Raw genomic sequence first — 27,915 nt, forward strand, 5'->3', positions numbered from 1 at the left:
CTGAAGGCTCTCAAAATATCCTGTGTGTATTAGTGGGGGGTATTGAATCAGGGCACTCTTTGGTGGAAAATCAATTACATTTTCTAAATGTTACATTCATGCCGTCCCTGGCCAAAGAGTGGCAGAATAGGGAGCTGCAGAGACAGTCAAGGGGTCACCGTGCTCAGAAAAGAGAGACCTGGAATTGAAGCACAGAGGGAGTCCTTATGGTCATGTAATCTGAGGGAAGCCACATCACCTCTGGCCTCTGTTTCCTTATGTATAAAATGGGAATGACAGCACCAAGCAAATTATGGCATGCGTTAAAATATGGGTTAATATGTGAAGGAGCCTAGCACAGTGCCTGGGACAGGGAGGTAGATAAGAAACATCAATGGACTCTGTATCAAACAGACATCCTTCCTAATCCTGATAGAGAAACTGAGTCCTGGAGAATTTTCTTGACATAACTGGCATTGGCAGTTATCGGTCATTGGTAACCTAAACCTCCTGATTTGTTTACCTATTTCCTCTTAGACATTTCATTTAGGGGATCATCAATATCTGTCTTCTTTTCTCTTGACAGCACCCTGTATGAATGGAACCCAGCAGGCCTCAAAGGTCAAATCAGGCAGAGAACCATGAGTCCAGGTCTTTGTCGTACATGAATCAGCCAATGAATGCCAAATTGGAGGAACAATTTAGTTGTTTGGGTATCTGTTGCGTTTCTTGTCTCAAAGATTCTGTACCAGCTGGGCGTGGTGGCTCACACCTGTAACCCCAACACTTTGGGAGGTTGAGGTGGTCAGATGTCTTGAGCCCAGGAATTCTAGACCAACCTGGGCAACATGGTGAAACTCCATCTCTGAAAAAAAAAAATACAAAAATTAGCCAGGCATAGTGGCATATGCCTGTGGTCCCAGCAACTCAGAAGGTTGAAGTGGGAGAATTGCTTGAGCAATTGAGGTTAAGGATGCAGTGAGCCATGATCATGCCACTGCACTCCAGCCTGCGTGACAGAATGAAGCCCCATTTCAAAGAAAAAAAAAAAAAGATTCTATACCTAACTGACGCCTGTTCTCCTGTCTTGAGTCTGATAAGTCTGGAAATTCCACAGTGCTTTCTCTTTGGTCTCCAATATTTATATAAAGAAACCATGGTTAGGCCAAGAATCCTTGACTAAATGAAAAAATGAAGGCAGCCTGTCACTAACAACTTTATTAATTGGAAGCTAAATGAGAAACAAGATTGTTAGATTATAAAACTACTAAAACCAGTGACAGAGGCATGTTTTATGGGTGATATGTCCATATTCAATTATAATTGTGCCACCATTCTCTTACTGATATTTTCCTGAAATTTTTGAGGTTACCTTTGACTCCTCCCCCATTGGTCTGTTTACAATTTCATATAAATGGTGTTGTGCAGAATAGAGTTGTTTGACTCTGTCCTCTTTCACTCTGCATAATATTCTGAGATTCATCCATGTCGTGAGTATTCAGGTGAGGTTTTTGATGGTATTAAAATGGGATTAGTCCATTTATGTACAAACACCCCAGTTCTGGAACCTGAAATCATAGCCACTCCTTTTTCTTTCCTTTTCTTTTTCTTTTCCTTCCTTCCTTCCTTCCTTCCTTCCTTCCTTCCTTCCTTCCTTCCTTCCTTCCTTCCTTCCTTCCTTCCTCCTTCCTTCCTTCCTTCCTTCCTTCCTTCCTTCCTTCCTTCCTTCCTTCCTTCCTTCCTTCCTCCCTCCCTCCCTTCCTTCCTTCCTCCCTTCCTCCCTTCCTCCCTTCCTCCCTTCCTCCCTTCCTCCCTTCCTCCCTTCCTCCCTTGACAGAGTCTCGCTCTGTCGCCAGGCTGTAGTAAAGTGGTGCAATCTTGGCTCACTGCAGCCTCTGACTCCCTGGTTCAAGTGATTCTCCTGCCTCAGCCTCCTGAGTAGCTGGGATTAGAGGCATGCGCCACCATGCCCAGCTAATTTTTGTATTTTTTAGTACAGACGGGGTTTCACCATGTTGGCCAGGCTGGTCTCAATCTCCTGACCTCGTGATCTGCTTGCCTCAGCCTCCCAAAGTGCTGGGATTACAGGCATGAGCCACTGTGCCCGGCCCACTCCTTTTCATAAGAATTTAAGAACAATAGAAAAAAAGAACAGCGGCCAATGTCTTATACTTGGTGTATGTTTCTAATCACTAGTAATAAACATGGTAAGCTGGCTCGCGGCATTTGGCTCAGGCCTTATACCTAAGAAGGACCCTGCCTTCTTTTTAAAACTACTTCATTGAGTTATAGATCACACACCACACAATTTACCCTTTTAAAGTGTACAACTGAGTGATTTTTTTGTATATTCACAGATATGTGCAACTAACACCATGGTCAATTTGAGAACATTTTCCTCATCTTGAAAAGAAACTCTGTACCCTTTAGCTATCACTCCTTATACCCTCCCATCCCTGCCCCCCACATTTCTCCCGGCCCTAGTCAATGCACCTGTAAATCTACCCACTGTCTCTATGGATTTGTCCATTCTGGACATTTTATATAAATGGAATTATATAATATGTGGCCTTTCTTTTAGCACACAGTTTTCTAGGTTCAGCCATGCTGTAGCATGAATCAGTACTTAGTTTTTGATGGCTGAATAATATTCCATCATATGAAAATGCCAGACTTTGTTTATCCATTTGTCAATTGATGGACATTTGGGTTGTTTCTACTTTCAGCTATTATGGATAATACTACTGTAAACATGTGTGTGCAAGTTTTTGTACAGACAGAAGTTTTCATTTCTCTTGAGTATATACCCAGGAGTGGAATTGCTGGGTCATATGCTGACTCTATGTCAGTCATTTAAGGAAATGCCAGACTGTTTTCCAAAATGACCGCATCGTTTTGCAATATCATCAGCAGTGTATGAGGGTTCCAATTTATCCATATCCTTGCCAGCACTTGTTATTATCTGACTTTTTGATTCTTGCCATCCTAGTGCATGTGAAGTGGTATCTTACTGAGGTTTGGATTTGAATTTCTCTGATGACTGATAATGTTCATCATCTTTTCATGTGCTTTTTGATCACTTGTATATTTTTCTTCAGATCCTTTGCCCATTTTTAAATTTGGTTATTTGCCTTTTTATTATTGAATTGTAACAGCTCTTTATATATTCTAGATCTAAGTCCCTTATCAGATATACAATTTCCAAATATTTTCTCCCATTCTGCGGCTTGCCTTTTTATTGGTGATACCCTTTGATGCACAAAAGTATTTAATTTTGATTGAGTTCCATTCATCTATTTTTTCTTTTGTTGCGCATGCTTTTGGTATTATGTCTAAGAGGCCTTTGCCAAATCCAAGTTCATGAAGATGTATTCCTGTATTTTATTTTAAGAGTTTTAGAGTTTTAGGTCTTACATTTAGATCTTTGATCTATTTTGAGTTAATTTTGGTATAAGGTAATGGTCAAACTTTATTCTTTTGTATGTGGCTCTCCAGTTGTCCCAGTACTATTAGTTGAAAAAAATTATTCTTTTCCACGTTGAATGGTCTTAGCACCCTTGTAAAAAAAGTCCTTTGACTATAGTTGTATGGGTTTATTTTTGGACTTGCAATGCTGTTCCACTGACCTATATGTCTATCTCTGTGTCGGTACTATACTATCTTCATTACTGTTGCTTTGTAGTAAGCTTTGAAATTGGGATGTTTAAGCCCTCTAATTTTGTACTTCGTTTTCAAGATTGTTTAGACTATTATGGGTTTCTTGTGATTACATATGAAATTTAGAATCAGCTTGTCAATTTCTACAAAGAAGTTAGCCAGGATTCTGATAGGGATTGTATTAAATCTGTCGGTCGGTTGGGAATATCACCCTCTTAGTAGTGTTAAGTCTTCTGATCCATAAACATAGGATGTTTTGACAGTTATTTAGATGTTTAGTTTTTTTTAACAATGATTTATAGTTGCCAGAGTGGCAACTACAGAGTGCCTTTTATCCTTTTATCTTGAAAGGATATTAGATTTTGTTAGTGCTTTATTCCTCTGTATTTTATTCTTTTTTATGCTAATGTAAGTGAAATTGTTTTCTTAATTTCACTTTTGAATTGTTCACTATGAGTGTATGGAAATGTAATTGATTTTAATATATTGCTCTTATATCCTGCAACCTTGCTGAGTTTATTCATCCACTCAAATAGTTTTTAGTGATTTCCTTATGATTTCTTAATATATAAGATTATATTGTCTATGAAACAGATATATTTTTACTTCTTTTCCAATATGAATACCTTTTATTTCTTTTTCTTGCCCAGTTGGCCCAGCTAGAATCTCTAGTACAACATTGAAGTGATGAGAGTGGACATCCTTGTCTAACTCCTGATCTTATGGGGAAAGCATCCAGAATTTCACCATTAAGTATGATGTTAGCTGTGGGTTTTTCATAGATGCCATTTGTCGGGTTAAGGTAGTTCCTTTCTATTCCTAGTTTGTTGAGTGTTTTATCTTGAAAGAATATTAGATTTTGTGAGTGCTTTTTCTTCATCTATTAAGATGATTGTGTGATTTTTGTTTTTTTATTTTACCGATAAGATGCATTACATTAATTAATGATTTTCAGATGTTAAACCAATTAGGCAGTCCTGGGATAAATTCCACTTGTGCATGGAGCATAGTTCTTTTTATGCTACTGCACTTAGCGTGCTAGTGATTTTTTTTTTTTTTTTTTTTTTTTTTTTTTTTTTGAGATGACATCTCACTCTGTCACGCAGGCTGAAGTGCAGTGGCACAATCTTGGCTCACTGCAACCTCTGCCTCCTGGGTTCAAGTAATTCTCCTGCCTCAGCCTCCCTAGTAACTGGGATTGCAGTGCCCGATACCACACCAGGCTAATTTTTTGTATTTTTAGTAGAGACAGGATTTTGCCATATTGCAGGCTGATCTCAAACTCCTGACCTCAAGTTATCCGCCCAGCTCTGCCTCCCAAAGTGCTGAGATTACAGGCATGAGCCACCATGCCTGGCCGGGTTTGCTAGCATTTTGTAGAGGATATTTGCATCCATATTCATAAGAAATACTGGTCTGTAGTTTTCTTGTGATATCTTTGTCTGGTTTTGGTATCAGGGTAATACTTGCCTGGTGAAATTAGTTGAGCAGTATTCCTTTCTCTTCTAGTTTTTGGAAGACTTTATAAGGAATTACTATTAATTCTTTTTCAAATGTTTGGTAGAATTCAATAATGTAGCCATCTGGGCCTGGGCATTTATTTGTGGGTAGTTTTTGGATGATTGATTCAATCTCTTGTTTTAAGTATATTCATATTTTTATTTCTTCTTAAGTCAGTTTCAATAGTTTGTTTCTTTCTACAAACTTATTAATTTCATCTAAGGTATCTAACTTGTTGGCATGTAATTGTTCATAGTATTTCTTTTTGATCCTTTTTTTCCTGTAAAATAATGGTAGTAATGTCCCCTCTTTCATATCTGATTCAATAATTTGAGTCCTCTCTCTTGTTTTCTTGGTTTATTTAACTAATGGCTTGTCAATTTCATTGATCTTTTCAAAGAACCAGCTTTTGGTTTTATGATTTTCTCTATTGTTTTTCTATTCTCTATTTTATTAATTTCTACTCTAATCTTTATTATTTCCTCCGTTCTGCTAGCTTTAGGTTTAGTTTGCACTTTTTTTCCCCGGTGTTTTAAGGTAGAAGTTTAGGTTATTGATTTGAGGTTCATTTGTTTGTTTTTCCTAATATAGGCATTTACAGTCATACATTTCCTTCTAAGCACTGCTTTAGCTGCATCCTATAAGTTTTGGTATGTTGTATCTTCATTTTCATTCATCTCAAAGATTTCTCTTTTGGTATTTTTTTCTTCAACCATTAGTTATTTAGGAGTATGCTGTACAATTTTTGCCTATTTGTCAGCTTCCCAATTTTTTTCCTGCTATTGATTCCTACTTTAGAAGAAACTTCTTCTGTAGAAGAAATCAATAATTTTATCCTACTGTGGTAGAAGAATACATTTTGTATTATTTGTATCATTTTGAATTATTGATGTTTGTTTTATGGACTAGCATAGGGCACACCCAAGAGAATGTTCCATGTGCAGTTAAAAAGAATGTGTAGTCTCTTGCTGAGTGGTGTGTTCTATAGATGCCTGTTAGGTCTATTTGGTTTATAGTGTTGTTTAAGTCTTCTGTTTCCTCTTTTTTCTTCTGTCTAGTTGTTCTTTCCATTATTGAGAGTGGAGTATTGAAATCTGTAATAATTATTTTTGATTGTCTATTTCTTTCTTTGTTTTTGTCCATTTTTGCTTCATGTATTTTGCTGCTCTTTTATTAGGTACATTTTGTTTGTAATTCTTTATATCTTGATAGACCAAAATTTTTATCATTATGAAATGCTGCTGTTTATCTCTAGCAATATTTTTAGTTTTAAAGTCTATTTTATCAATATTAGTATAGTCATTCTAGCTTTCCTGTGGTTCCAGTCTGCATAATATATTTTTCCATCCTTTCACTTTCACTCTAATTGTATCTTTGAATCTAAAGTGTGTCTTTTGTAGCCAGCATACAGTTAAATTATGTTATTTTATCCAGTCTGATAATCTCTGCATTTTAATTGGATTGTTTAATCCATTCACATTTAATATTATCACTTATATAGTTGGATTTATGTCTGCCATTTTACTTTTTGTTTTCTATGTGTCTCATATCTTTTTTGTTCCTCTATTCCTTCTTTACTGATTTCTTTTGCATATTTTCTAATATAGCATTTAGTGAATATTTTCTAAGATAGCATTTAAACTTCTTTAATGATGTTTTCACTGTATTTTATTTTTAACAGTTTTATTTAATTTTTGATGGACAGATAATTGGACATATTTATTGGATTCAATGTGATATTGCAATACATGCATACATTGTGTAGTGATTAAATTCAGGTAAGCAGTATATTCATCATGTTATAAATATATTATTTCTTTGTGGTGTAAACATTCAAAATCTCCTCTATTCCAGCTATTTTGAAACATACAATATGTTATTGTTAACTATAGTCAACCTACTGTAAAATAGAACACCGGAACTTATTTATCCTAACTAACTCTAACATTGGACCTGTTGAGCAATCGCTCCCCATATACTCTCCCCTTCTTTCCTAGCCTCTGACAACCAGTATTCTGCTCTTACTATTTTTGAGTTAGTTTTTAGTAGCTTCTCCAAGGTTTACCATATACATCTTATTTGAATGAGCTTCTATTTATACTAGCTTAATTTCAGTGATATATGGAAATGTTACTCTGTGGGATGACAGTGGTTTTGGTAGGGTTCTCCTTCCCTGAGATGACAGTGGTTTTGGTAGACGTCTCTTTCCCTGATCCTTTCTGGCTGTTAATCTCCACTAATTGCTGGATGGTTGCTATCCTTTCAACAGTACCCTTGGTCCTAAATTGCTCTACAAATTAATGCAGTCAAATTCTGTCCCCATTATAGGGATAGTTTCTGAAGTCAGTGTTTGATATTTCTTCTGATCCCAGGAGTACTTTTCCTGGCTGTCTTATTCCCCAGTTCTCCTCTGCTAACAATCTGCCTTATAGTCTAGCTTCTATATTCATTAAATTCATGAACCATCACTGGATTGCCCTTCAACACAACCTCCACTGTTCTTGAGAGTGCTCTTCGACTTGAACTTCTCCAAGCTCTGTTGCAACTGAAGTCAGTTCCTTTGGGACAAGATTAGGAGCTGTCTGTTTTACGGGATGCTTCTCCCCCATGGGAAAATCTGAGCCAGGACTCTGAGACTGGGGATGGAGACAATGGCATCTTCTGAGTGATGTCCCCACTGAGTGCTTTGTGGAGGGGCAGCCAGAGATCCTCTTAACTTACTTCTCCTGCCATGCAGCTACCACCTCACAAGCTGGGGCAAGATTGATAGAACACCCACATTTTCAGTGGTGCCATGCCCAAAATACAGCCACCATTCCATGAGTAGGGGTTGTGTGGAAGAATGAAGTCCTGGTCTCTCCACTCCACTCACCTGGGACTTCGCCTCAGCAACAGGTAGTAGGAGCAGGATGAGAATCACTGAGCTCCTGCTCCTTCCAGGAAGAAAGCCCTGTGACTAGAAGATGGTAAAGGGAGAGGAAGCCCTGTGTTCTTGGCTGCAGTCATCTGGATTGGAGCCTCCATTTCCCCAAGCTTGGAACAGGAGTAGAGGGAGGGAGCAGTCTTGGTTCAAATACCAGAGATTTTCACCTTTCTCACTAAGTTTTTATAGATTTTCCTGAATAGATATTTCTTCATTTGCTTTTTGCCCTTAGGATCATTTCCAGGGGCTTGAAATGTTTTTTTTTTTCTTTTACTTTTTATATTTTTTCTTGAGTTTCCCTGGGGAGCTCTTCATGCCGTCATCCCAGAGGTCGGTCTCACTCCTTTCTTTTTAAATTAAATCTAAACCTCAGTATCAGCTGGTGCCACCACCAAATGCAAAGAAAGAACCCAAGGTCATGAGTGAGAAGGGGAGAAAAGAGGGACCCTGTAAACAGGCCCTGGCTTCTGTCATTACTCTCATCACAAGGAGGATGAGGGAGAAGAGAAGGTACACCCACATTCTCTGCCTTTGATACAGTGACTTGGCCTCTAGTAAACTGGTTGCATGAGATTAGTGTTCTCACTTCTGGGGATGAAGTAAGGGGTGGGGTGGGCAGAGGGACATGAAGTTGTATTGAGAGGAATGGAGCCATCCCCTCTTTCATGCAGGCAGGACTCATGACCTGTAACAGAGTTCTCTGGGATGGCATGGCTAGAGAGAGGAATTTGAGCTTCCTATTGAGTGATGGGTAGAGAAGGATAAATGTCCAGCCTTCAGATTCTGAAATGAAAGCAAAGCTTCAACATGTCTTTTCATCTCCAGAAAAGCCCATGTCTAGCCCATGCTAGTCCAGAGGCTGGACCAGTGTAGCAGCCTCTGAAGCACTGCTGCCTCCAGCTTCTCCCCTCCAATCCTTCCACTGCTCTGCTTTGCCACTGGAGTGATTTTCTAAAGTGTGACTCCAGCTGGGCTCCTACCGAGACAGTCTCAACCTCTCCTCTAGCTCAGGGGCTGGGCTGTTCATCTCTTCCCTCGCTGTAGAGCCCATAGGGTTTTTACCTGGTACAATTAGCCTCTCAATACACAAGAGTTGAATTGCATCAAACATAGAGCATTGCATATCTATATAGTCACATTTACACTATACAGAAGCAAAGACCTTGTGGCAGGAATAAGCTTAGCACAATTCAGAAACATCTAGAAGCCTCTATTAATGATGTCTGGGACCTGAGCTCAGATGTTATCTCATCACTGTATCTACTGGTGTGACCCAACCCTAGGCCCATCATTCAACCCAGCTTCAGTTCCCTCATCTATGAAATGAGGGTAGTGCCTCAAATGTTGTTACGAGATTAAATGTGATAATGTAAGTAGAACACCTGGTACCAGTAAAAGTTGAATTTGTTCATGCAAGCAATAAATACATATTTGGTGCCTGTTTGTCCCAGGGTCTGTTCTAGGAGTCAGAATATAGTAGGTAAGAAAAGAAAATCTGTCCTAATGGTACCCACACTTTAGTAGGAAAGATTGATAGTAAAGTTTCAAAATTATATGTGTGTACACATATGTATATGTGTATATATACATACTATATATATATACACACACACATACCACAAACATAAATACACACATCATACACACAGACATAAATTTCAGGCTGTGATAAGTGCCATGAAGAGAAATAAAGCAAGAGAAGGTGTTAGAAAGTTATTTGGCAGTTGGGACTCCTATAGTTGGGAGTGGCTGGGAAAGGCCTTGGTAAGGCAATGACATTTGAGTATAGACCTGAATGAAATTATCAGATGGCACATAGCATTAATAAATATTTGTTGAGTGTGGATGAATGCAAAGATCTGGGAGAAAGACATCCCAGGGAGAAGCAATAGGAAGTACAAAGGTCCTGGAACAGGAAGACACTTGTCATGTTTTAAAAGCATCAAGAAGGCTCTGTAGCTGGGGGTAGTGGCTCAGGCCTGTAATCCCAGCACTTTGGGAGGTCAAGGCAGGAGGATCGCTCGAATCCAGAAGTTCAAGACCAGCCTGGACAACATAGTGAGACCCCCAATTGCTACAGAAACTTAAAAAATTAGCTGGGCATCGCGGCATGTGCCTTCAGTCCCAGCTACTCAGGGGGCTGAGGTGGAAGAATTGCTTGATCTCAGGAGGTTCAGGCTGCAGTGAGTCATGATTGCACCACTGCACTCCAGCCTGAGTGACAGAGTGAGAACCTGTCTCAAATAAACAAATAAACAACTCTATGAATATTTATGCTGAAGTGTTTAGAGATAAAGTATACTGATGTTTATAACTTAATTTAAAAATCATTAAAAAATAAGATGGATAGATAGAGGGGTGGATAGATATATGATAAATCTAGCATTGTAAAATGTGCATAGTGGAATTTCACTGTGTTCCATGCATGTTCACTGTGAAATTCTTTCAACTGTACTTTGTGTTTGAAAAATGTCATACTGGGATGTTGGAGGAAAAACATCAAGAAGGTTAGTGAGGCAAGAGCAGATTGAGCTAGTGAAGGAGAGAGAGACAGAGAAGATGAGGTCTCAGAGGTCTCCGTGGCCGAGATCCTGGAGGGCCTAATGAGCAGTGGGAAGACACTGGGGTTTTGTTCCAGGATCCATGGGAAGCCTTCTGAGGATTTTGAACAGGAGAGTTTTATGATCTGATTGTAAGATTGTAAAGGACCCTCTAGGCTGCTGTGGGGAGAAGTGGCTCTACCTAAGCAAGTATGGAAGTGAAGAGGGTGTCATGGGAGGTGGTGAGCCATGGTCAGATCCAGGGGACAGCCTGAAGGAGTCGCTAATGGATGAGGTGTGCAGAGCCATGCCAGGGCATTGGCCTGGGTGAGCAGGTAGACAGTGGTTCCGTTTCCTGAGATGGGGAAGATGAGGGAATGAAGTAAGTTTGTGTAACAGAGTGTGGGAGAGTGATGAGGGGGAGAAACATATTCTGTTTCAGGCATGAGAAGCCCAAATAACAGACTTAGTAATAATCAATGGGAGCTGTTATTACTGTTTCCACCACACACACTTATGTAACGACTTCTGCAAACACACGTGCTTTCTCTGAGCTGGAGGTTCAGCCCTGTTCCTCCTGTTTTCTTTCCCTCACATTTTCTGCTCCCCTTGCTGCCCCACTCTTTCAACTTCAGGCCGCTGTCCAGTGACTGCTAGAGGCTCTGGTGATGGTAAAGGCAGAAACAAGGAACCGGAGGCAGCCCCTCTCTGCCCCTCTGAGTATCAGAAAACCTCTGCTTAGGTCAGCACCTTTCTTAGTTTGGGGAATCTGGGTCAGAGGAAGTCCCTGGGTGAACCCAGGAGCACACAGCTGTCTGGGCTCAGCTCCTGCCCTTGCAAACCCTGCGGCCTTTCTGACTCTTGTAACGAGGCAGGCAGATGGGCTAGCAGGCAGTTCCAGCACACGGCTGGATGTGAGATTCAAAGATGCTGCAGAGAGAAGGACCAAGATCTCTGTCTGTTTTACTGAGGATGTGACTCTGAGTCAAGATCTGAGTTTAGTGGTGCTGTCACTTCCCCACCTCCTTCCCTCCTTCCTTCTCTCCCATCACCTTGGTTAGAATAGCATTTAAAGACATTTGTCAGGTAGCCAGCTGGGGAAGCTGATTTGACTGTTTGAGGCCTGCTCCCTGTAGAAGGCTGCCTCAGTCACTAAGAGCTAAATACATCCCAAAGCCACTGCATCTTCTGGGGCCACAAGCATGGTCTTCTCGAGCCAGCTGCTTTCAGAGGGGAGCCCTGGTGCATGTGTGTGGTGGGGAGTGATGCGGCGTGAACAAGGGAGTTTCCTCCTGCTGCTCTTTGATTTTCCATGCCATCTGTGGCCCTTAGAAGTGCACCAGCCTCTGGTAACAACATGTGCATAACTCTTATAGAGTACTATGTGCCAGACACTGTTGCAAACACTTCATGTATATTAACTCACTTAATCCTTCTAATAACTCTGTAAGATAGGTTCTGTTTATTACCATTTCCATTTAACAGATGAGGAAACTGAGGCATAGAAAGAAAAATTAGGTATCCCAAGGTCACACAACTAAAAAGTGATAAATATTCTGAGCTTAACTATGTGATGGACAGGTGGATGAACAGATCAATGAAGACAAGATTGTCCACAGTGAATGGAGCAGATAGAGAGCCCCAAGAAAGCTCAGCATGGGGAAGCTATCTGCAGGCTAGAGAGAGAGAGGGGTTGCTTTTGTTATTCTTTTGCTCTATTAAAATAAAAAAAGTAAGAATTATAATGTTAAACATCTTTGTGCTTACTTTAAAATATTAATACCTATACAAAATCAGTTTTCCACCACATATGGACACTTCTTAGGGTAGAAACTATAAAACAGGTGGAATAAACTGTAGGCACAATCCCCTGCTCCCCAAAAAGTCTCTTCCCCAAATATCACTAGCTGTATGGTCCTTAAACCATACAGTTTAAACCACTTAAACTCTCTGCAGTTTAACATCTCTTCTCTGGACCCATCCCATAGGCCAAATCCACTAATAATCACAGTCATGACAGCTGCTGTCAACTGAATACCTGATGAATATCTGTACTAAGCTATGTGCTTTTGTACAAGAACTTTCGTTTGTTTGTTTTGAGACAGGGTCTCGCTCTGTTACCCATGCTGGAGTACAGCGGCATGATCATGGCTCACTGCATCCTCGACCTACCAGGCTCAAGTGATCTTCCTGCCTCGGGCCCTAGAGTAGCTGGCACCACAGGCACATGCTACCATGCCCAGCTAATTAAAAAAAAATTTTTTTTTGGAGATGAAGTCTCACTATATTGCCCAGGCTGATCTCAAACTCCTGGACTCAAGCGATCCTTCTGCCTCAACCTCCCAACGTGTTGGGCTTATAGGCATGAGCCACCATGCCCAGCCTCTCTTCCTCTTATAAAGACACCAGCCCTAGGATTATGACCCCACATTGTGACCTCATTTAACTTTAATCGCCTCATTTACATTAATTAAAGCCTCTATCTTAAATACAGTCACGTTGGGGGTGAGGGCTTCAACATATAGATTCGAGGGAGACACAATTCAGTCCTTAACAATGAGCTTTGAAGAGTCTGGGTATCCTTAAAAATCCTGTATTGGATTTTGCACAGATGAGAGTCTGCATACATGATGTGGCCTCTCAAAAGATTAAAAATTACTAAAAGTATTATAAATGACAAAGAGGAAAAGGGCTTATGGAAAAGTAGAAATATTAATAGAACTTGTGTTAAGGGGTAGAAGAAAAAGAAAATTCTACAATATTGTCTTAATGAGCATTAAAAAGTAGAGAACAAGAAGGGCAGTGGAAAAGGAGGATGTATCAGCATCCTCTTTACATTTTGAGAGGTTTAATGGTTTGCCTGAGGTCACGGGGTGGAGGGTGGATCTGAGTCTAGGACCCCAGGATCCTGAGCCCCAGCCCACCAGGCGTTCTGTCCATGTTCTCACCAGCTGTGTGGTCTGTCCTTCCCCAGAGAAACCAGGGCCATCTGAGTGAGGCTCCTGAGCTGCTGCTTTGCTGACCTCAGATACGCTCTTTCCCTTGCTTTCCTTCCAGAAGTGGAGCAGATCGAGGCTATTGCCAAGTTTGACTACATGGGGCGGTCCCCGCGTGAGCTATCCTTCAAGAAGGGGGCCTCGCTGCTCCTGTACCACCGCGCCTCGGAGGACTGGTGGGAGGGCCGGCACAACGGCGTGGATGGACTCATCCCCCATCAGTACATAGTTGTACAGGACATGTGAGTGGAGTTGAGACTTCTGTGAAGAATGCTGAAATAGATTAGTGATGTCTGGAATGGGCACCGTAGGGGAGTGCTAGCTTGTATGCCGGCGATTTGCTCTCCTTGATATCATGCGCTTGGTCTTCTGTGAGAATGGGCAATATCTAACTTCCCTTTAAATGGTGATCCACTTAACAGATATCCAAATTCCTCCTTCTGAGCACACAGAAACAGTGTTGGGTGCCTCTGGCCTACATCCTGATGCAACTGACAGCCCCCAGGGCGTCCCATCACCCTGAATCAGTATCCAGGGGATCCTGCCATGTGCCTCCACCTCCTAGGCCTCCCCTGCCTACCGTTTTATACTCCAGAGGTAGCTCTCTTAGGGGATGGGCAGAAACATGCCCTTGTTTCTGATTAATAGGGTACTGTTTTTCAAAAAATAATTTCAGGGGTTAATAAAAAAGAGCCCTGCATCCCAAATGCCTAGTCCTACCACAAAAAGTCTGCACTTTCCATTCCTTTGAAAGCCATGGAAGCTTCCAGTGCACACATTCCTTGGGAGCTCTGGTCAGGCTCGGCAGAACAGATTTACTGTACATGCAGCCACCAAGCTGAGCCTCAAGGGAAGAGGATTAAAAGCCCACATTGTGATGGGAGAGAGGAGGTCTCAGCCAGAGAAAAGGCCAGGGCCAAGCAGACTGCCAGAGGAATGCCATAGTGGAGGGCCCTCGGCAGCCTCCCAATGCCCCCAGACCTCTGAGATCAGGGACAAGTCACCACGGCAGAGAACCATGGAAGGAGGCCAGCAGAGCACCCCTACAAGCTTGTGAGCCATGTCACAGTGGCCCAAGCCCTGGGTGGGGAGGTGAGGGGCAGAGGCAGCTTCTTCCTCCCTTGCTTAGCCAGAAGCTATTTCTCATGGAGTCACACAGAGTCTCAGCACTCAGCCCTTGGTGCTCAGCCTGCAGACTCCATCCCCCCATTTCTCCAACACATGCTGCAGCATTTAGCTTCTCCTAGCCTGGAGTTGCCCGGGAATGAACAAGCTAGAAGAGAAAAAAGGAGGAGGTAGGTGTGGGACAGAAGAGGGTCCCAGCTGCGGAAACTGACCAGGAGTGTTGCAATGGGCATGCATGGTGGGAAGGCACCCAGTGGGCAGTGGCCTAGCAAGCACTGTGGGCACAATGTAACCATAAGTTGTGTTAATTCAGCCCCTCAGACATGTATCAGGGAGCCCTGTATATGCTGGGTTCTCTGGGGGAAGGCGCCTCCAATTCATGTCTGTCTTCTCCCCAGGGATGATGCCTTCTCCGACAGCCTGAGCCAGAAGGCTGACAGCGAGGCCAGCAGTGGGCCACTGCTGGATGACAAGGCCTCCTCCAAAAACGACCTCCAGTCCCCCACGGAGCACATCTCGGATTACGGCTTTGGGGGGGTGATGGGCCGGTAGGATATGCGGATTCATTTTTTCCCTGCTAGTGTCAAGCCTGTTCATGTCTGATTTGGGAGAAGCACAAGGGCAGAGAGGAGAGAAGGAGCCTCCTGCAGCCCCCTGTTCCCCACAAGATACGATGGGCACACTGGGCAGGCTGGCTGGCACTGGCCCAAGGCGGCCAGGTATAAAACAGTCCAGCCTGTATTGCTGGGAGGAGGAGGAGGAAAGACATGTGTTGGGAACTCAGTGCTTTTTCGTTTAAAATAATAATAATGTGTGAGAGAGATACAAATTGGCAAGTATTTTTCCTACCTCTCTCCAGTTCCTGCACCTCCTTCCAGCTTTCTGTTGTAGAACTGAGTTGTTGTATTTAAAAATGTAAAGCTCACATATTCCCTGAAATGCACTACATAAACAGAAAACTCACACCTACTCATGTGTTGAAGGAAATTGACACTCGACTCCACCCACTTATTTGGAGGGAGCAGTATTACCAATTTTTTCGCTCCCTATGTGTGGGCCGGGCTGTGTCACATGACCTTTCTACCAGGCAAGGAGCTGTGCATGTCATTCTGAAGAACAGGTATTATCCAAAGTATATGATTATTTTTAAAAAATTAATGAGGAAATAAGAAGAAAAGAAAAGCAAAACTGACAGTTTCTCACTGCCTTTTTAGTCGCAGTCTCAAAATGTCATATTCTGTGTTTTTTCCAGTGGAGGGGTCATGTGATCAACCTACACGTGTGGGTATTTGCAGATAGGCCCCCCAAAAAATTCAGTCGCAGTGGGAACACACAATTTATGAACTTATTTCAGTAAAAATCCTGATGCCTCTTTTCTGCAAATTCCATTCAGTTCAGCAGATAGCTCAGGGCACTATGGTAGAATTGGGAAGGTCAGGGAAGTGGAAGGCTGGGGTAGGTAGACAAAGAAGTTATGGTCCCCTGACTTCTAGGAGGACCATATCTTCTGCCTCTCTTTTCCTTTCCCTCATCCCTCCCTCAGCTCCTTCACTCTTGTTCTTTCTTTCTAAATACTGCTTCCTCTCCAATACCTATGCTTTGGTTCTGCTGGGGCACCCACAAGCACTGCTTAGCTCAGCTGGTGGCACTAGGATCTGAATCACTGCTGGTCCCTAGTCATCATCCATTCCCAACACACGGTCCCTCTTCCTCTCCCCTCACCACGTCTAGCCCTTCAGACTCTTGGTGACCTCTGTAGGATGCAGCAAAATCTCCTGTGTATAGAACCTCTTATCTTCAAGGTGCTTTCAAACCCACTTGAAGCAAAGGTAAAGGGTGGGCAAAGGATCTTACTTAGACCCACTTAACAGATTAATAAAGTGGACTTGAGAGAGGACACAGGAAAGCATGCGGCAGACACAGGGCAATAACTCACCCTCCTGAAACACACCCTAATCCCCTTTTCACTGCACCAGAGCCTCCCTGAAGTGGGAAAGGTATCCAAATGCACAAAAGGGCTGTCCAGCCATGCAGGGTTTACTCTTGAATGACTAGTTTTCAAAGATACAAAAAAGCCTCATAGAAGGAGCCCTCTTCTGGAGAGATTGGGGGTTGGGTGGCAACGTTAGAGTGTCTTCAGCTCCCATGGGACCCCTCCTGTGCTTGCAGGGTGCTGGTAACTTTGGTACAGTCAAGCCTCAAAGCTTCAGACCAGTTAGAAGCCCCTCAGAATCATGGAAATGTCTGAACTTTTTCAGAGGGTATCATGAGCCCAACTAACCATCACCAAAGCGTTTCCAGGGTTGGAATCCTGTAGGCCTTGACTTAGCATGTAGACCAGATGCATTTTGTGGTTGGCAGCACAGCTGTCTGTGGCCTGGAAGCACCGTGCTCCAAATGCTTTTGTGTTTGCACATTAGACCTCCCCCTGCTGCTGAGCTGTGTGCTGAGCCAGGTCTTTCATTGTGGAATTATGGGGTCTGGCTGAATGAGGCTTTACTGTACCCGCTCCTTAGACTAGCGTGTAGTGTGTGGCATGGGGTTGACTCACCCATTCTGAGACTTGCCAGGCTTGACCTCTGCCCCATGCCCCTCGCCCCCTGGCTCCTTTGCAGAGTGCGGTTGCGATCTGACGGAGCGGCCATCCCCAGACGCCGAAGCGGGGGCGACACACACAGCCCGCCCCGGGGCCTGGGCCCCAGCATAGACACGCCACCCCGGGCCGCTGCCTGCCCCAGCAGCCCCCACAAAATCCCCCTCACCCGGGGGAGGATCGAGAGCCCTGAGAAGCGGAGGATGGCGACGTTCGGGAGCGCTGGCAGCATCAACTACCCTGACAAGAAGGCGCTCTCCGAAGGGCACTCTATGAGGTCGACCTGCGGTTCCACCAGGCACAGCAGCCTAGGGGACCACAAGTCCCTGGAGGCCGAGGCCCTGGCAGAAGTAAGGGCCAGCGGGAAGGCAGGCTGGGCAGCCAAATGCCCCAGAGGGCAGCGGGTGGGAATCCGTGGAGCGGAGAGCCACCTTGGCCTTTATGCCAGGCTCATGGCTAAGCCAGAGAACAGGAGAGTGAGTGGCTTCCCTGTCCCTTGCTGGGCTTCCCATGGGAATGGAGACTGGTTGGGAGCAGCCACGGCTGGGGTTCCTATAGAGGCTGAACACCCTCAGTGTCCAGGGCTGGAGAGGGCATTGGCCAGATTATGGGGCTGGGGTAATGGCAGGTCACTACACAAAGTGATATAATTCAGTTTTTCACTCATTCATTCACTCATTCATTCATTTCTCTCTTCATTCATCTATTCATTGACAAATATTGATTGAGCATCTATCATGTGGCAGTCACCATGCTAGCCACCAACAGTACAATGAAGACCTAAAATGGACTCAGGCGCTGCCCACATGGAGCTTACAGTTTAAAGAAAGAGACATCAACAAATACACACACGTAGTTGTGAAATAGTTGTTTGATTGAGTGCCTTTAAGGAGTGGTCCAAAGTATTTTGAGAGCCTAAAATGTGAGGATTGCACCTAGGCACAGAGAGACTTCTCTTGGGAGGACTTGACCTGAGACCCAAAGGGTGGGCAGAACTAAATAGCTGAAGCTGCAAGAGAAGAATGTTCCAGGTTCTTCTCCAGTACTTAGAGGGTTGGCTTTTGTTTGTTTGTTTTGTATTTGGATGAAGCAATCTGTATGATTTTTACATTTGCCAAATGAATAGAACTGTGATTTGTTTAACAATTTGCATAGCTGGTTTCATGTGCTTTTCGACAGTTCTATCATATTTTGAGAAGTTTCCACTTTTTTGTCTCTGGAATTTGGTGTGGAGGCCCATTATGTACCCTCTCCCTAGTGTTCTCTCCCATGTAAGGTAACAGAGACAATCGGAACCTTCTGGTCTGTGAGAATTTTACTGTGGAGAGTGGCCTTTGAATCCCTGTTCAAAAGGAGAAGGAGGAAGGGCGGAGAGCCATGAGCTGTGTTCTAGAGGAGGCCAGGCAGGGTTCCCAGGGAATACCCAACACAGAAACAGCACACCTAGCAATGAGTACTCCGGTTCACACCAGCAGGCTCTAGTTTGGCCCCATGCCCATTCCCAGGGGTCCCTGAAGATCAGTGCCTTCCAAGGAGGCATGCCAGCTGCTGGTCCCCCTATACTTTAGGAAACATGACCCTAGTACCCACCATCATGTGGAAACTCTACCAGTCTAGAAAGTTCTACCAGTTATGGTAGAGGATGGCCTGAGGCCTGCCCCAGGGCCCTTTACATTTATAAAGAATCAAATGTAGTCTAGAAAACTGTTTCTAAAAATAGCTGTCACAGCAGAGTAGTTCCACAGGATGCTAGGGAGTGGGTAGGGAATACATGTTCTGTGGTCAGCAAGGTTTGGGGAATGCTGCTCTGACAAAGTTGAGTGGCTTCTCTGTGAGACTTCTTGTAAAACCTTTAAAGCCGGAGCCCTCAGCCCCCGGGCCATGGATGGATCTGTGGCCTGTTAGGAACCAGGCTGCACAGCAGGAGGTGAGCAGCGGGAGCCATTATTGTGTGAGCTCTGCCTCCTGTCAGATCAGCGGGAGTATTAAATCCACATAGGCCGTGAACTGTATTGTGAACTGCGCATGTGAGGGATCTAGGCAGTGCTCTCCTTAGGAGAATCTAATGCCTGATGTGAAGTAGAACAGTTTCATCCCGAAACCATCCTCCTGACCCCTGTCCGTGGAAAAATTGTCTTCCACGTAAACGGTGCCTGGTGCCATAAAGATTGGGGACTGCTGCCTTAAAAGATATGCATTGTGAATCTCCAAGAAAGAAAACAGGGCAGGCCCCATATCCCAGACTTCTTTGACCTTCATTCATGGAGCATGTTACAAGACCTGCCCCTAGAATGTACTTGGGGATTGCTGCATGTGTTCTCAGTTTGCAGACGGATCTGCACCCTCTCTAGTTTGACAGCTGCCATCCAAGACCCCCTTTCACTAACAGAGGTCAAATAGGGAATTGTGGTAAATGATATGTAAATAGTTCACTGCCACTGGAGAGCTTCCAGCCTTGGCATTGGCTCTGATGAGCCCTTGGCTTTGCAGGCTGCAAAGGGGAGTGGCAGCTGAAGAACCCCAAGTAGTAGGTCGAGTGACCCAAATTTCTCTGGTCTCAAAATATCCCTTATGATTTAGATGTGAACCCACTTAAAAAGGCTCTTTGTGGAACTTGCAACATGACCATCCAAAGTGGGAAGATCGAATTGAGGAGGAGATGAAAAGCAATTGTGGTCCCCACTCTGTCCCCTAGGGCCTCTCTGCCGCTCAGCTCTGGAGACTCACAGCATCACCTCTCGGACTAATGCAAGGCTGCAGCCTAAACAACTCAGCTGATCTTTTTCTGAGCTTTCTGTCTTTCCGCTCACTCTGCTGGGGTAGGGTGGTGGGGGGGGGGGGGTAGTGATGGTGGTAGAGGGGCAAAAATTACATTTTATTTATTAAAGTTTCACCTTGCAGCTCATGCTGGACTAGAGCAAATAGAGAGTAGTGAGGTCAACAGGGAGCTTCCTTCAAGCAGAGTGGTTGATGATTGGGTGACTCGGCTCCAGGAAAGTGGGCTGTGTCACTGCAGGGCTGGCACATAGCAGAGAGGGGGAGGGGTCTGCCTTCCCTCCCTTCCTGCAGAAAATTGCCCCCAAAGCACCTCCTTTTGAATAAGGCACAAAAGACCCTTTCTTAAAGTTGCCAGTGTTCTGGGGCAAGGGATGAAACATCGTGGAGAAACATACAAGCTAATATTAGCCATTAGCCAGACATCCATAGTCCCCTAACAAAAAGGATAAGCTGTGACAATGAGGGGAGAAAGAGCTCGGGACCCTGACCCCAGCCAGATTGAAGCCTGCCATGGGGCCTAGGGCAGGCAGGAAGCCACCTGCAGACAGGGGAAAGAGAATGTAAAAGACCAGGGTAGAGAAAGGGGCCGGCCCCAGCATCTCCAGGCTCCATCCCCACCATCTGTTTCACCAGACTCATACTTTTTATTTTTTTTTAGGATGTGCAATAAAGCAAGCCTGTCTTAATAGTCATCATTCCTCCATGAGGTTACGCACAGCACCTACCAGTGGTGGCTTAGGCAGTATCCCTCACGGTGCCCTCGATCGCTAAGCCAGTTGGGATCTGGCCCAGCTGAGCCCGAGCAGCTCCTCTCACGTCTGTGGGATGCGGAGGCATCCCTGTCAACAGTCATGGGAACCCGTGGGGCTCTTGGGCTAGAAGGATTTTGTAAACCACCGTCTGGCAGTTTACAAAGCTTCATCACATCCATTATCTCACCCCATCTTCACAATAAATGTCTGGGATTGTAACAGATGAACAAAATATGGTGCAGAGTGATCGAGATTTGCTCAGGGTCACACGGTCAGCAACTGGCCACAGAGTCTTTTTACTCAAAAGTCCAGGGCCCTGTGGCCTGTCCAAGGGCTCTTGGGTTAAATGCTGCCTATCAGCTACAGCACCACCTTGGGCATGAGGGGACGGGAGCTGAGGGAAGCTGCCCTGGGGCATGATGAGCCCAGGCTGCCCTGGGCGGTGGGGAGCTCTCTCTCTTTGAGTACTTCAGACTGCTGTCCTCCTGATGAGCTCTCAGATATTATAACATCCTCGGGAATTATGTAGGCAGAAGATTTTTCTTGCCTGTTAAAATTTCCACTTTTTAAAAAACAAAATTTTCTGATTATAATACAGAGAAGAGAGTAGCAGTCCCTCTATTCTGGGATGGGCACTGTGAACATTCTGATACATAATCTCCAAGAAATTTTTCTGTGACCAAGGATTTTTTTAAAAACTAAAAGTACTGAACTGCCTGGGTTCAGACTTGGGCTATGCTGCTAATTAGCTGTGTGACCTTGGGCAAGTTACTTAACCAGTCTGAGCTTCCGTTTCCTCACGTGTGACATGAGCATAAAGGTAGTTCCTACCTTAGAAGTGTGAAGATTAAATGAATTATTAGGGGACAGGGTTTGGATTGGTGCTTAGTGTTAGCTATTATTGCTACTGTTATTGTCATTAGTATTTTTGAGTGCTTACTCTGTGCCAAGGGTCACACCAGGCTCTTCACAGGGACTGTATCATTTAATGCACTCATCAACTCCCTGAGGTCCATATTATAATGATGTGCCATTTACAAATGAGGATTCTGGAGGCTCAGAGGGTGAGGGAACTTGCATAAGGTCACATAGCAAGGGAAGTGGTAGAGCCAGGATTTGAATCCGTGTCTGTCTGACTCCAGAGCCTGCCCTCTTTGTCAGTAGTCTGACCTGCCCTTACTAAATCTATTTCCTGCGCAAGGCAGCATGCAGGGGATGTCCACATTGGGTCTCCCATGGGATTATAAGACATCCTGAGGACTTAATCTCCATCCCTGCCGCGAGGCTTCTGGGGAGCCTCCCTAAGAAGGGAAGCTGCTTAGCAGACAGGAGGGACATGACTCCAGGTCTCCAGACTCTGCTGACCCCAGCTCTCTCTGTCCCCAGGACATCGAGAAGACCATGAGCACGGCTCTGCACGAGTTGCGGGAACTCGAGAGGCAGAACACGGTCAAGCAGGCGCCAGATGTGGTGCTGGACACCCTGGAGCCCCTGAAGAACCCGCCAGGCCCCATCAGCTCGGAGCCCGCCAGTCCCCTTCACACCATCGTCATCCGCGACCCCGATGCCGCCATGCGCCGCAGCAGCAGCTCCTCCACCGAGATGATGACCACCTTCAAGCCAGCCCTGTCCGCCCGCCTGGCTGGCGCCCAGCTCCGCCCGCCCCCCATGCGGCCCGTGCGGCCGGTGGTCCAGCACCGGTCCAGCAGCAGCAGCAGCTCGGGCGTGGGCAGCCCGGCCGTGACGCCCACCGAGAAGATGTTCCCCAACAGCTCAGCGGACAAGTCGGGCACCATGTGACCTGCAGGATGGGCCGCACCGCCATGGCCCACTGTGGCTCGCCACGGCCCAGGGTGGCCTTGGTGGCTTCCATGTGCTTCCCAGTGACCCTGGCCTTGGAGGGCAGAGGTCAGTCTGGGAGGGTGTGTCTGTGCAGAGCTGAGGCCCAGGCACTGGCTGCAGCTCACGTCCAGCCATGGGAATCCTACGGACCTCTCGCGTGTCAACAGATGCCCAGAGGAGTGCTGGAGCTGGAGCAGCCCCAGCCACAGCATTTCCTAACATGGAGGCAAAATACCACATGGCTTCTCCCGCATATCATCACTGGAAACTTCCTCTCTCGACATTCTCTCTACATACCTATATGTGTGTGTATATCGACGTGTGCATATATACACATGTATATGTATGTATGTGTCTGTAGGTGTGTGTATATATATATATTTATGCATCTATATACATATACTAGATCTGGACACACACATACTAAGTGTATATAGTATCTCCTTTTTCTTTTTATGAAACTTAGATTTACCTCAGACCCATGCCACCAAACATCTCCCGCCGAGTTATTTGGTGGGATTTGCAGGGACTTTTCTGGGAGAACTTAGAGGCCCATAGTAACTGCGAATGAAGCAATATACCACTAACCTGCAGAAAAACACAAACGAAAACAGACTCCCACTGTCTCCAGAAGTCGTGGCCTTCCAGAACAGTCTGCCCCTCAAGGAAGGGTGAGGCAGGCAGTACCCCCAAGCAGGCTGCTCCCAGAGGTGGGGAACCCTTCATAGGAAACCCCCACCCCCGTCCACCCCAGAGACCCTGCCCTTCCACCCGGAGGCCAAAGGCCAACAGTACTCCCAAAGGCATGGGAGAAAGTTGGCGAGAAGACCCCTGACTACCACATCCTTGTGTTTGTGTGTAGAGGCAGGGGATAGTGAGAACCTAAGCCCCATCATAGCACAGTATTACATGTGGTTGGGAAAAAGGGAAAAATAAAAATACAGTGGTGTGGAATACTTCAAAACCTAGAAACGCTGTAGGAATAAATCTGTGGTAACTATAGAGGTTTAACTTATATCATTTTCAAACTATTTAATTTTTTCTTTTCCTGGTTCTACTAATTATACTGTGTCAGATTTGGAACTAAACAGGCAAGGAGACTTTGAGTCACATCGTTTTCATTTTAAATCAGGCTGTGACGCACTGTGGCTGGTGCCGTCTTGCATGAAACGCATGAGCCGTGAGCGCCCAGTTCAGACTGGGGCCAGGGAGGGGCAGTCCTTGACACTTTCTGTCCTAGAGGACACTGTCGGTTGAGTTAATACAAGTGACATAGCTTCCCTTCCCTCCCTCTTCACTCACTCCCTCCAGAACATTTAGTGTAGGTGAAAATGTGGTGATAGAAATGGGTGCATGATCTTCATGTGTAACAGCAAGGCCTTTGCTTTTTGGCCGAGTAAAGCCCTTCCGGGTCACTCTCCTTTGATTTCATTTTACCTCCTCTTCTGATCACTTCCAGAGATGAGCTGTTTCTGGATAATGGCACATGGGCGAATCTGTGTGCCCTGTAGGCCACTGTTACTTACCCTCTCCTGCCAGACCCGGGGGCTTTTCCCTACTCTTCCCAAGCTTCCTCTCTCTCGAGGCCAATGAAGTTTGAAGTCAAAAGGCCCAGAGTCTGAGTCCCAGCCCCAAGCACTTAGGAGCCTTGTGACTTAGGGTTTGTCACTTCACCTCATTGAGCCTGGCTTTTCTGCTCCATAAAATAGGGTAATAAAGGTCAAACAGCAGTGAGCAAGCTGTGTACACTGGAAAACATTGAATAAATACAATGCTCTTGTGATTGTCATTAGTAAGGTAAGTCTTAGATCAGAACCCTTCAGCCCTTCTATTTAAAACCTCCCAATGGTATTTCAGAAGTGAGCAGTGGAATTTTCCTGCCATCTTAATAAGAGCCCTGGATTCCATCATTAACATTTCAGCCCATTGGATTAAGTGGTGCCTTCTCCTCTGGTCCCTGACAAAAAGGTAAATACACCCAAAGGGAGGGACCTAGTTAAGTCACTGGCACCTAGATGTGTTAGGAGGGTAAAGCCACTCTACCTTGTCTGAAGGACTGGACTTGACACCGCACAATGGAAGGGAGCATCAGGAAAGGAACAGAAAAAGGATCTCAGGGAGAGGCCGGTGTCAAACTTGACCTCCCTTGTTTGGCCTAGAATGAACCCTTCTCTTTAGCTCCTGGATATGAAAGGCCATCTGCCTTGGAGCACAGAAAGCTATTGCCATTTTACAGCTTAAGAGAGTAAGGCCTTGGGCTATGCTGTGACCTGCCCAGAATTTGACACTGGTTAAGAGCAGAGGCTGCGTCAGGCTCTTAAAGTCATGTGTTCGCATGCTGGACGCCATACTGTCCAGCCAGGACACAAGACTTCTGATTTCTACCCTCAAGATACTCCCAGATCCTAAATCCAGTAGCCTCCCAGGCAAAATATAGCAATCTCTGCCACAACTACCAGATTAAAAGCAACAATCAGAGTAGAAAAATCTGTTGCCTGATATACATAACACCAATCAGACCATGTGGATTTTTCTCTGAATTGACTGATTTTGTTTTTTTCTTACTGAAAATGGACCTGCCTTTCACTGAATTTTCTGAGGGCAGAGTCTTAGCTGTTTTCTTTAAGCACCTATTTTTTTTTTCCATTGGGAAATGGCTGATGAGTTCACATTTAGGGATGTACACACGCAGATGGCAGACGTCTCCTCACTCATCCAGCCCCAAATCTGAGCCTTGACGCAGGCCAAGTGGAAAAATACTTCCCCGCCCCCCTCCCCTGTTCCCACTTCCTCATCTGGCACTATGCATGTCTCAGTCACCCTCCACAGCACTCAGTGCCATCAACGTTCCCTAAACATTGGCCTTCTCTTTCTGACTCCTGCCTGTTTTAGTCCACTATATATTGCTGTATTTGCTTAAATGCTGGAAAGTAACTGTTAAAATGTGAAATTGTAATTTTTAAAAAGGCTACAATTAAATTTTAGCCAATGCCACTCACCAAATCTTTGCACCTAGTAGATAGATCAATGTAAAAACAAACAAATACCTAACTGTACAGTGAGTGTGGGGGAAATGTAGTAACCTAGTTAGTAGTCTTCAATATAACCAATTGTACAAGGGGAAGTGGTGTTTACTTACTTGTTCATCACCATTATTGAAAGCCGTACTGATCAGTTAGTTGACAACGGGCATTTTTTTTTTCTTTGCTTCATGGAATGATTTCTTTTCTTAACCTTCGACTTATCCTGAGGTCAAGCCTTTTGTCTTTATGTATAACCGATGTTCAATCTATTTTAGGAATGAACCAGCAAGTTGTTCATTTAAAACTGACCAAAGACAATTAATTCCTGGTCTAGTTTCCTGGGCCTTGTGGCTCAGTTGCCGCTAAAGAGCTTTCTGGATAAAATTGAGAACAAGCTGTGCTTCCTACCCCACTCTCCCCCTCCCCTTTTATTCCCTTTTCCTCTTAAAGAGCTGCTCTGAGCTGTGGGATTCTATGAAAAATTCTTGCCTTTCCTTGTTTCAGTGCTAACGATTTCTCACCTTGAAGCGCCTTTTGAACCCCGGACAGAGTGCACAATTGGAGGGAATTGCGAGCTTGGGAATTAGACTTTGGAGTCTTTTCTCTGAAGTCACCAGGCCAGGGGTCAGGAGAGAGATGGATTCCCAAGGGATGAAAGGTTTCTATTCAATGAAGAAATCGGAGTGGGAAGAGACACAGGGAAATTGAGCCATATTTTGGCTATCGGCTGGAACCAGCAGTTCAGAGATCTGCCTTATAAACACTTAAAACTGGTTTGTGGTACACAAAGAGGAGCCAGTGTGGGAAGGGGCCTTTATGTGGGGCTTTCTTCTCTGTTGGAGTCCCTTGGAGTGCCTTGTTGGGTATATTTCTTTGTCATTCAGGAGGCACGAATGTGGAGGACTTCTCGTGACCTGGTCGTGATATGGCACTCAGTGCATGTACACAGCTAATGGAAAAACATGAGGACTCGGGTAATGGTTCTTCCTCTCAGTCTTTCTATTCCTAACTTTTCACACATCCAGATGGTTCCACACTAGAGCAAATGCCTCATTCTCCTGAGAAACCCAGAAAGAAGAGTGGCTGGCTCACAACCATGGGGTTGGCCCCTGCTGGGCTGGGAGTCGGGGTGGTGGCTGGGAGGAAAGGCAGAAAGGGGTGAGCCGAGGTGTTGCCTAGCTGATTTTCTGCTGTGCAGAGCTAACGCTGACATTTCATGTCAACTTCCCCGGTTCTCTGGGGTCTCCTCTCCTCTGAGCAGCCACATAGAGCATTCCCCACATATCCAAAGCTGCCCAGGGGAGCTGAGAGAAGGGACTTTGCTGTCAGGTCCAAGCCCTCCTGACCTCCCTGAGATTGATCTGCCAGTGTCCCACTGTCCCTCTGGGACTGGCCACATGGCCATTGCTGCCCCTTGTTGACACCTCCTTTCTGTGTGAACTGTCCCCGGCAAATAACAAAGCTGTTCCTTGAACCAGAACAACCAGAGTGCACTTTTCCTTCCTTAGACGGAAGTAGATCCTGGCTAGGGTTTCTGCCCAGGCCCTTGTTCCCGGCAGTGTGACTGTTTACATGGTTTGGCAATAGGTTTGATTCTGATTGCTTCAGAGTGGCTGGTCTATTTTGTTTCCTTTGGTTTCCTTCCTCCCCAAATTGTGACAGGAAAAACAAACCAAAACCACCCTAGGAAATTGCTGGTTGCCTGTCCCCACATGATGATAAATGTTGCCCTCTTCTGGATATCGTTTCTCTACCTTATGACCAAACGCCCGTCCTATAGAGTGTCTGGTTGGATCCTCTGTCGCGTATTCTGATGGTGCCTGCTGGTTTGACGTGGAGCTATCCTGTGAAATAAAACAGCTTAACTTTTCTCAAACATGCTCCAGTGGTTTTTGAAAGGGCGAGGTGGCACATCAGGGGTGGAGAGGTCCTGGGGGGACTCCCCGTCCTCCAGTCCACACTGTCTGCCTGCTTCCCCTAGGAACCACCTTTGAAATGTCCATTAGCTCAGATCCAACAAGGTGAAAGTAAGGTTACAAGGAGGACCACTTCTATTGTAGCGCTAACTGAAGAAGGTAACTAACTGTAGGATGATTCCTGGGAAAAGAGGGTTTGGAAATGTCAAAGCAAAGGCAAGTTGGGAGTAGTAGCTGTCATCTGCAGAAAGTGTCTTCAAAAGTTTAAGATAAATTATCAGAGGCCACTGG

The 27,915-nt window shown here is 45.0% G+C and overlaps 1 protein-coding gene across 3 annotated transcripts in view; it reads left to right on the plus strand.

Moving 5' to 3' along the window:
* SRGAP3 (SLIT-ROBO Rho GTPase activating protein 3) overlaps nt 1-27,588 on the plus strand; it is a 266,974-nt gene extending 239,386 nt beyond the window's left edge. For 2 of the 3 annotated variants that reach the window (XM_007985125.3, XM_007985127.3), the window contains exons 19-22: nt 13,657-13,837; nt 15,119-15,268; nt 17,336-17,663; nt 22,230-27,588. In XM_007985125.3, coding sequence (XP_007983316.1) covers nt 13,657-13,837; nt 15,119-15,268; nt 17,336-17,663; nt 22,230-22,643 — 1,073 coding nt within the window. In that variant the 3' untranslated portion in view covers nt 22,644-27,588. The remainder of the gene's footprint in view (nt 1-13,656; nt 13,838-15,118; nt 15,269-17,335; nt 17,664-22,229) is intronic. The other variant, XM_073009901.1, reaches the window with a different exon arrangement.
* The last annotated feature ends 327 nt before the right edge of the window (nt 27,589-27,915 follow it).

The sequence above is a fragment of the Chlorocebus sabaeus genome, chromosome 22 (genome assembly GCF_047675955.1).
Source record: "Chlorocebus sabaeus isolate Y175 chromosome 22, mChlSab1.0.hap1, whole genome shotgun sequence".
In the NCBI taxonomy this organism is placed as follows: domain Eukaryota; kingdom Metazoa; phylum Chordata; class Mammalia; order Primates; family Cercopithecidae; genus Chlorocebus; species Chlorocebus sabaeus.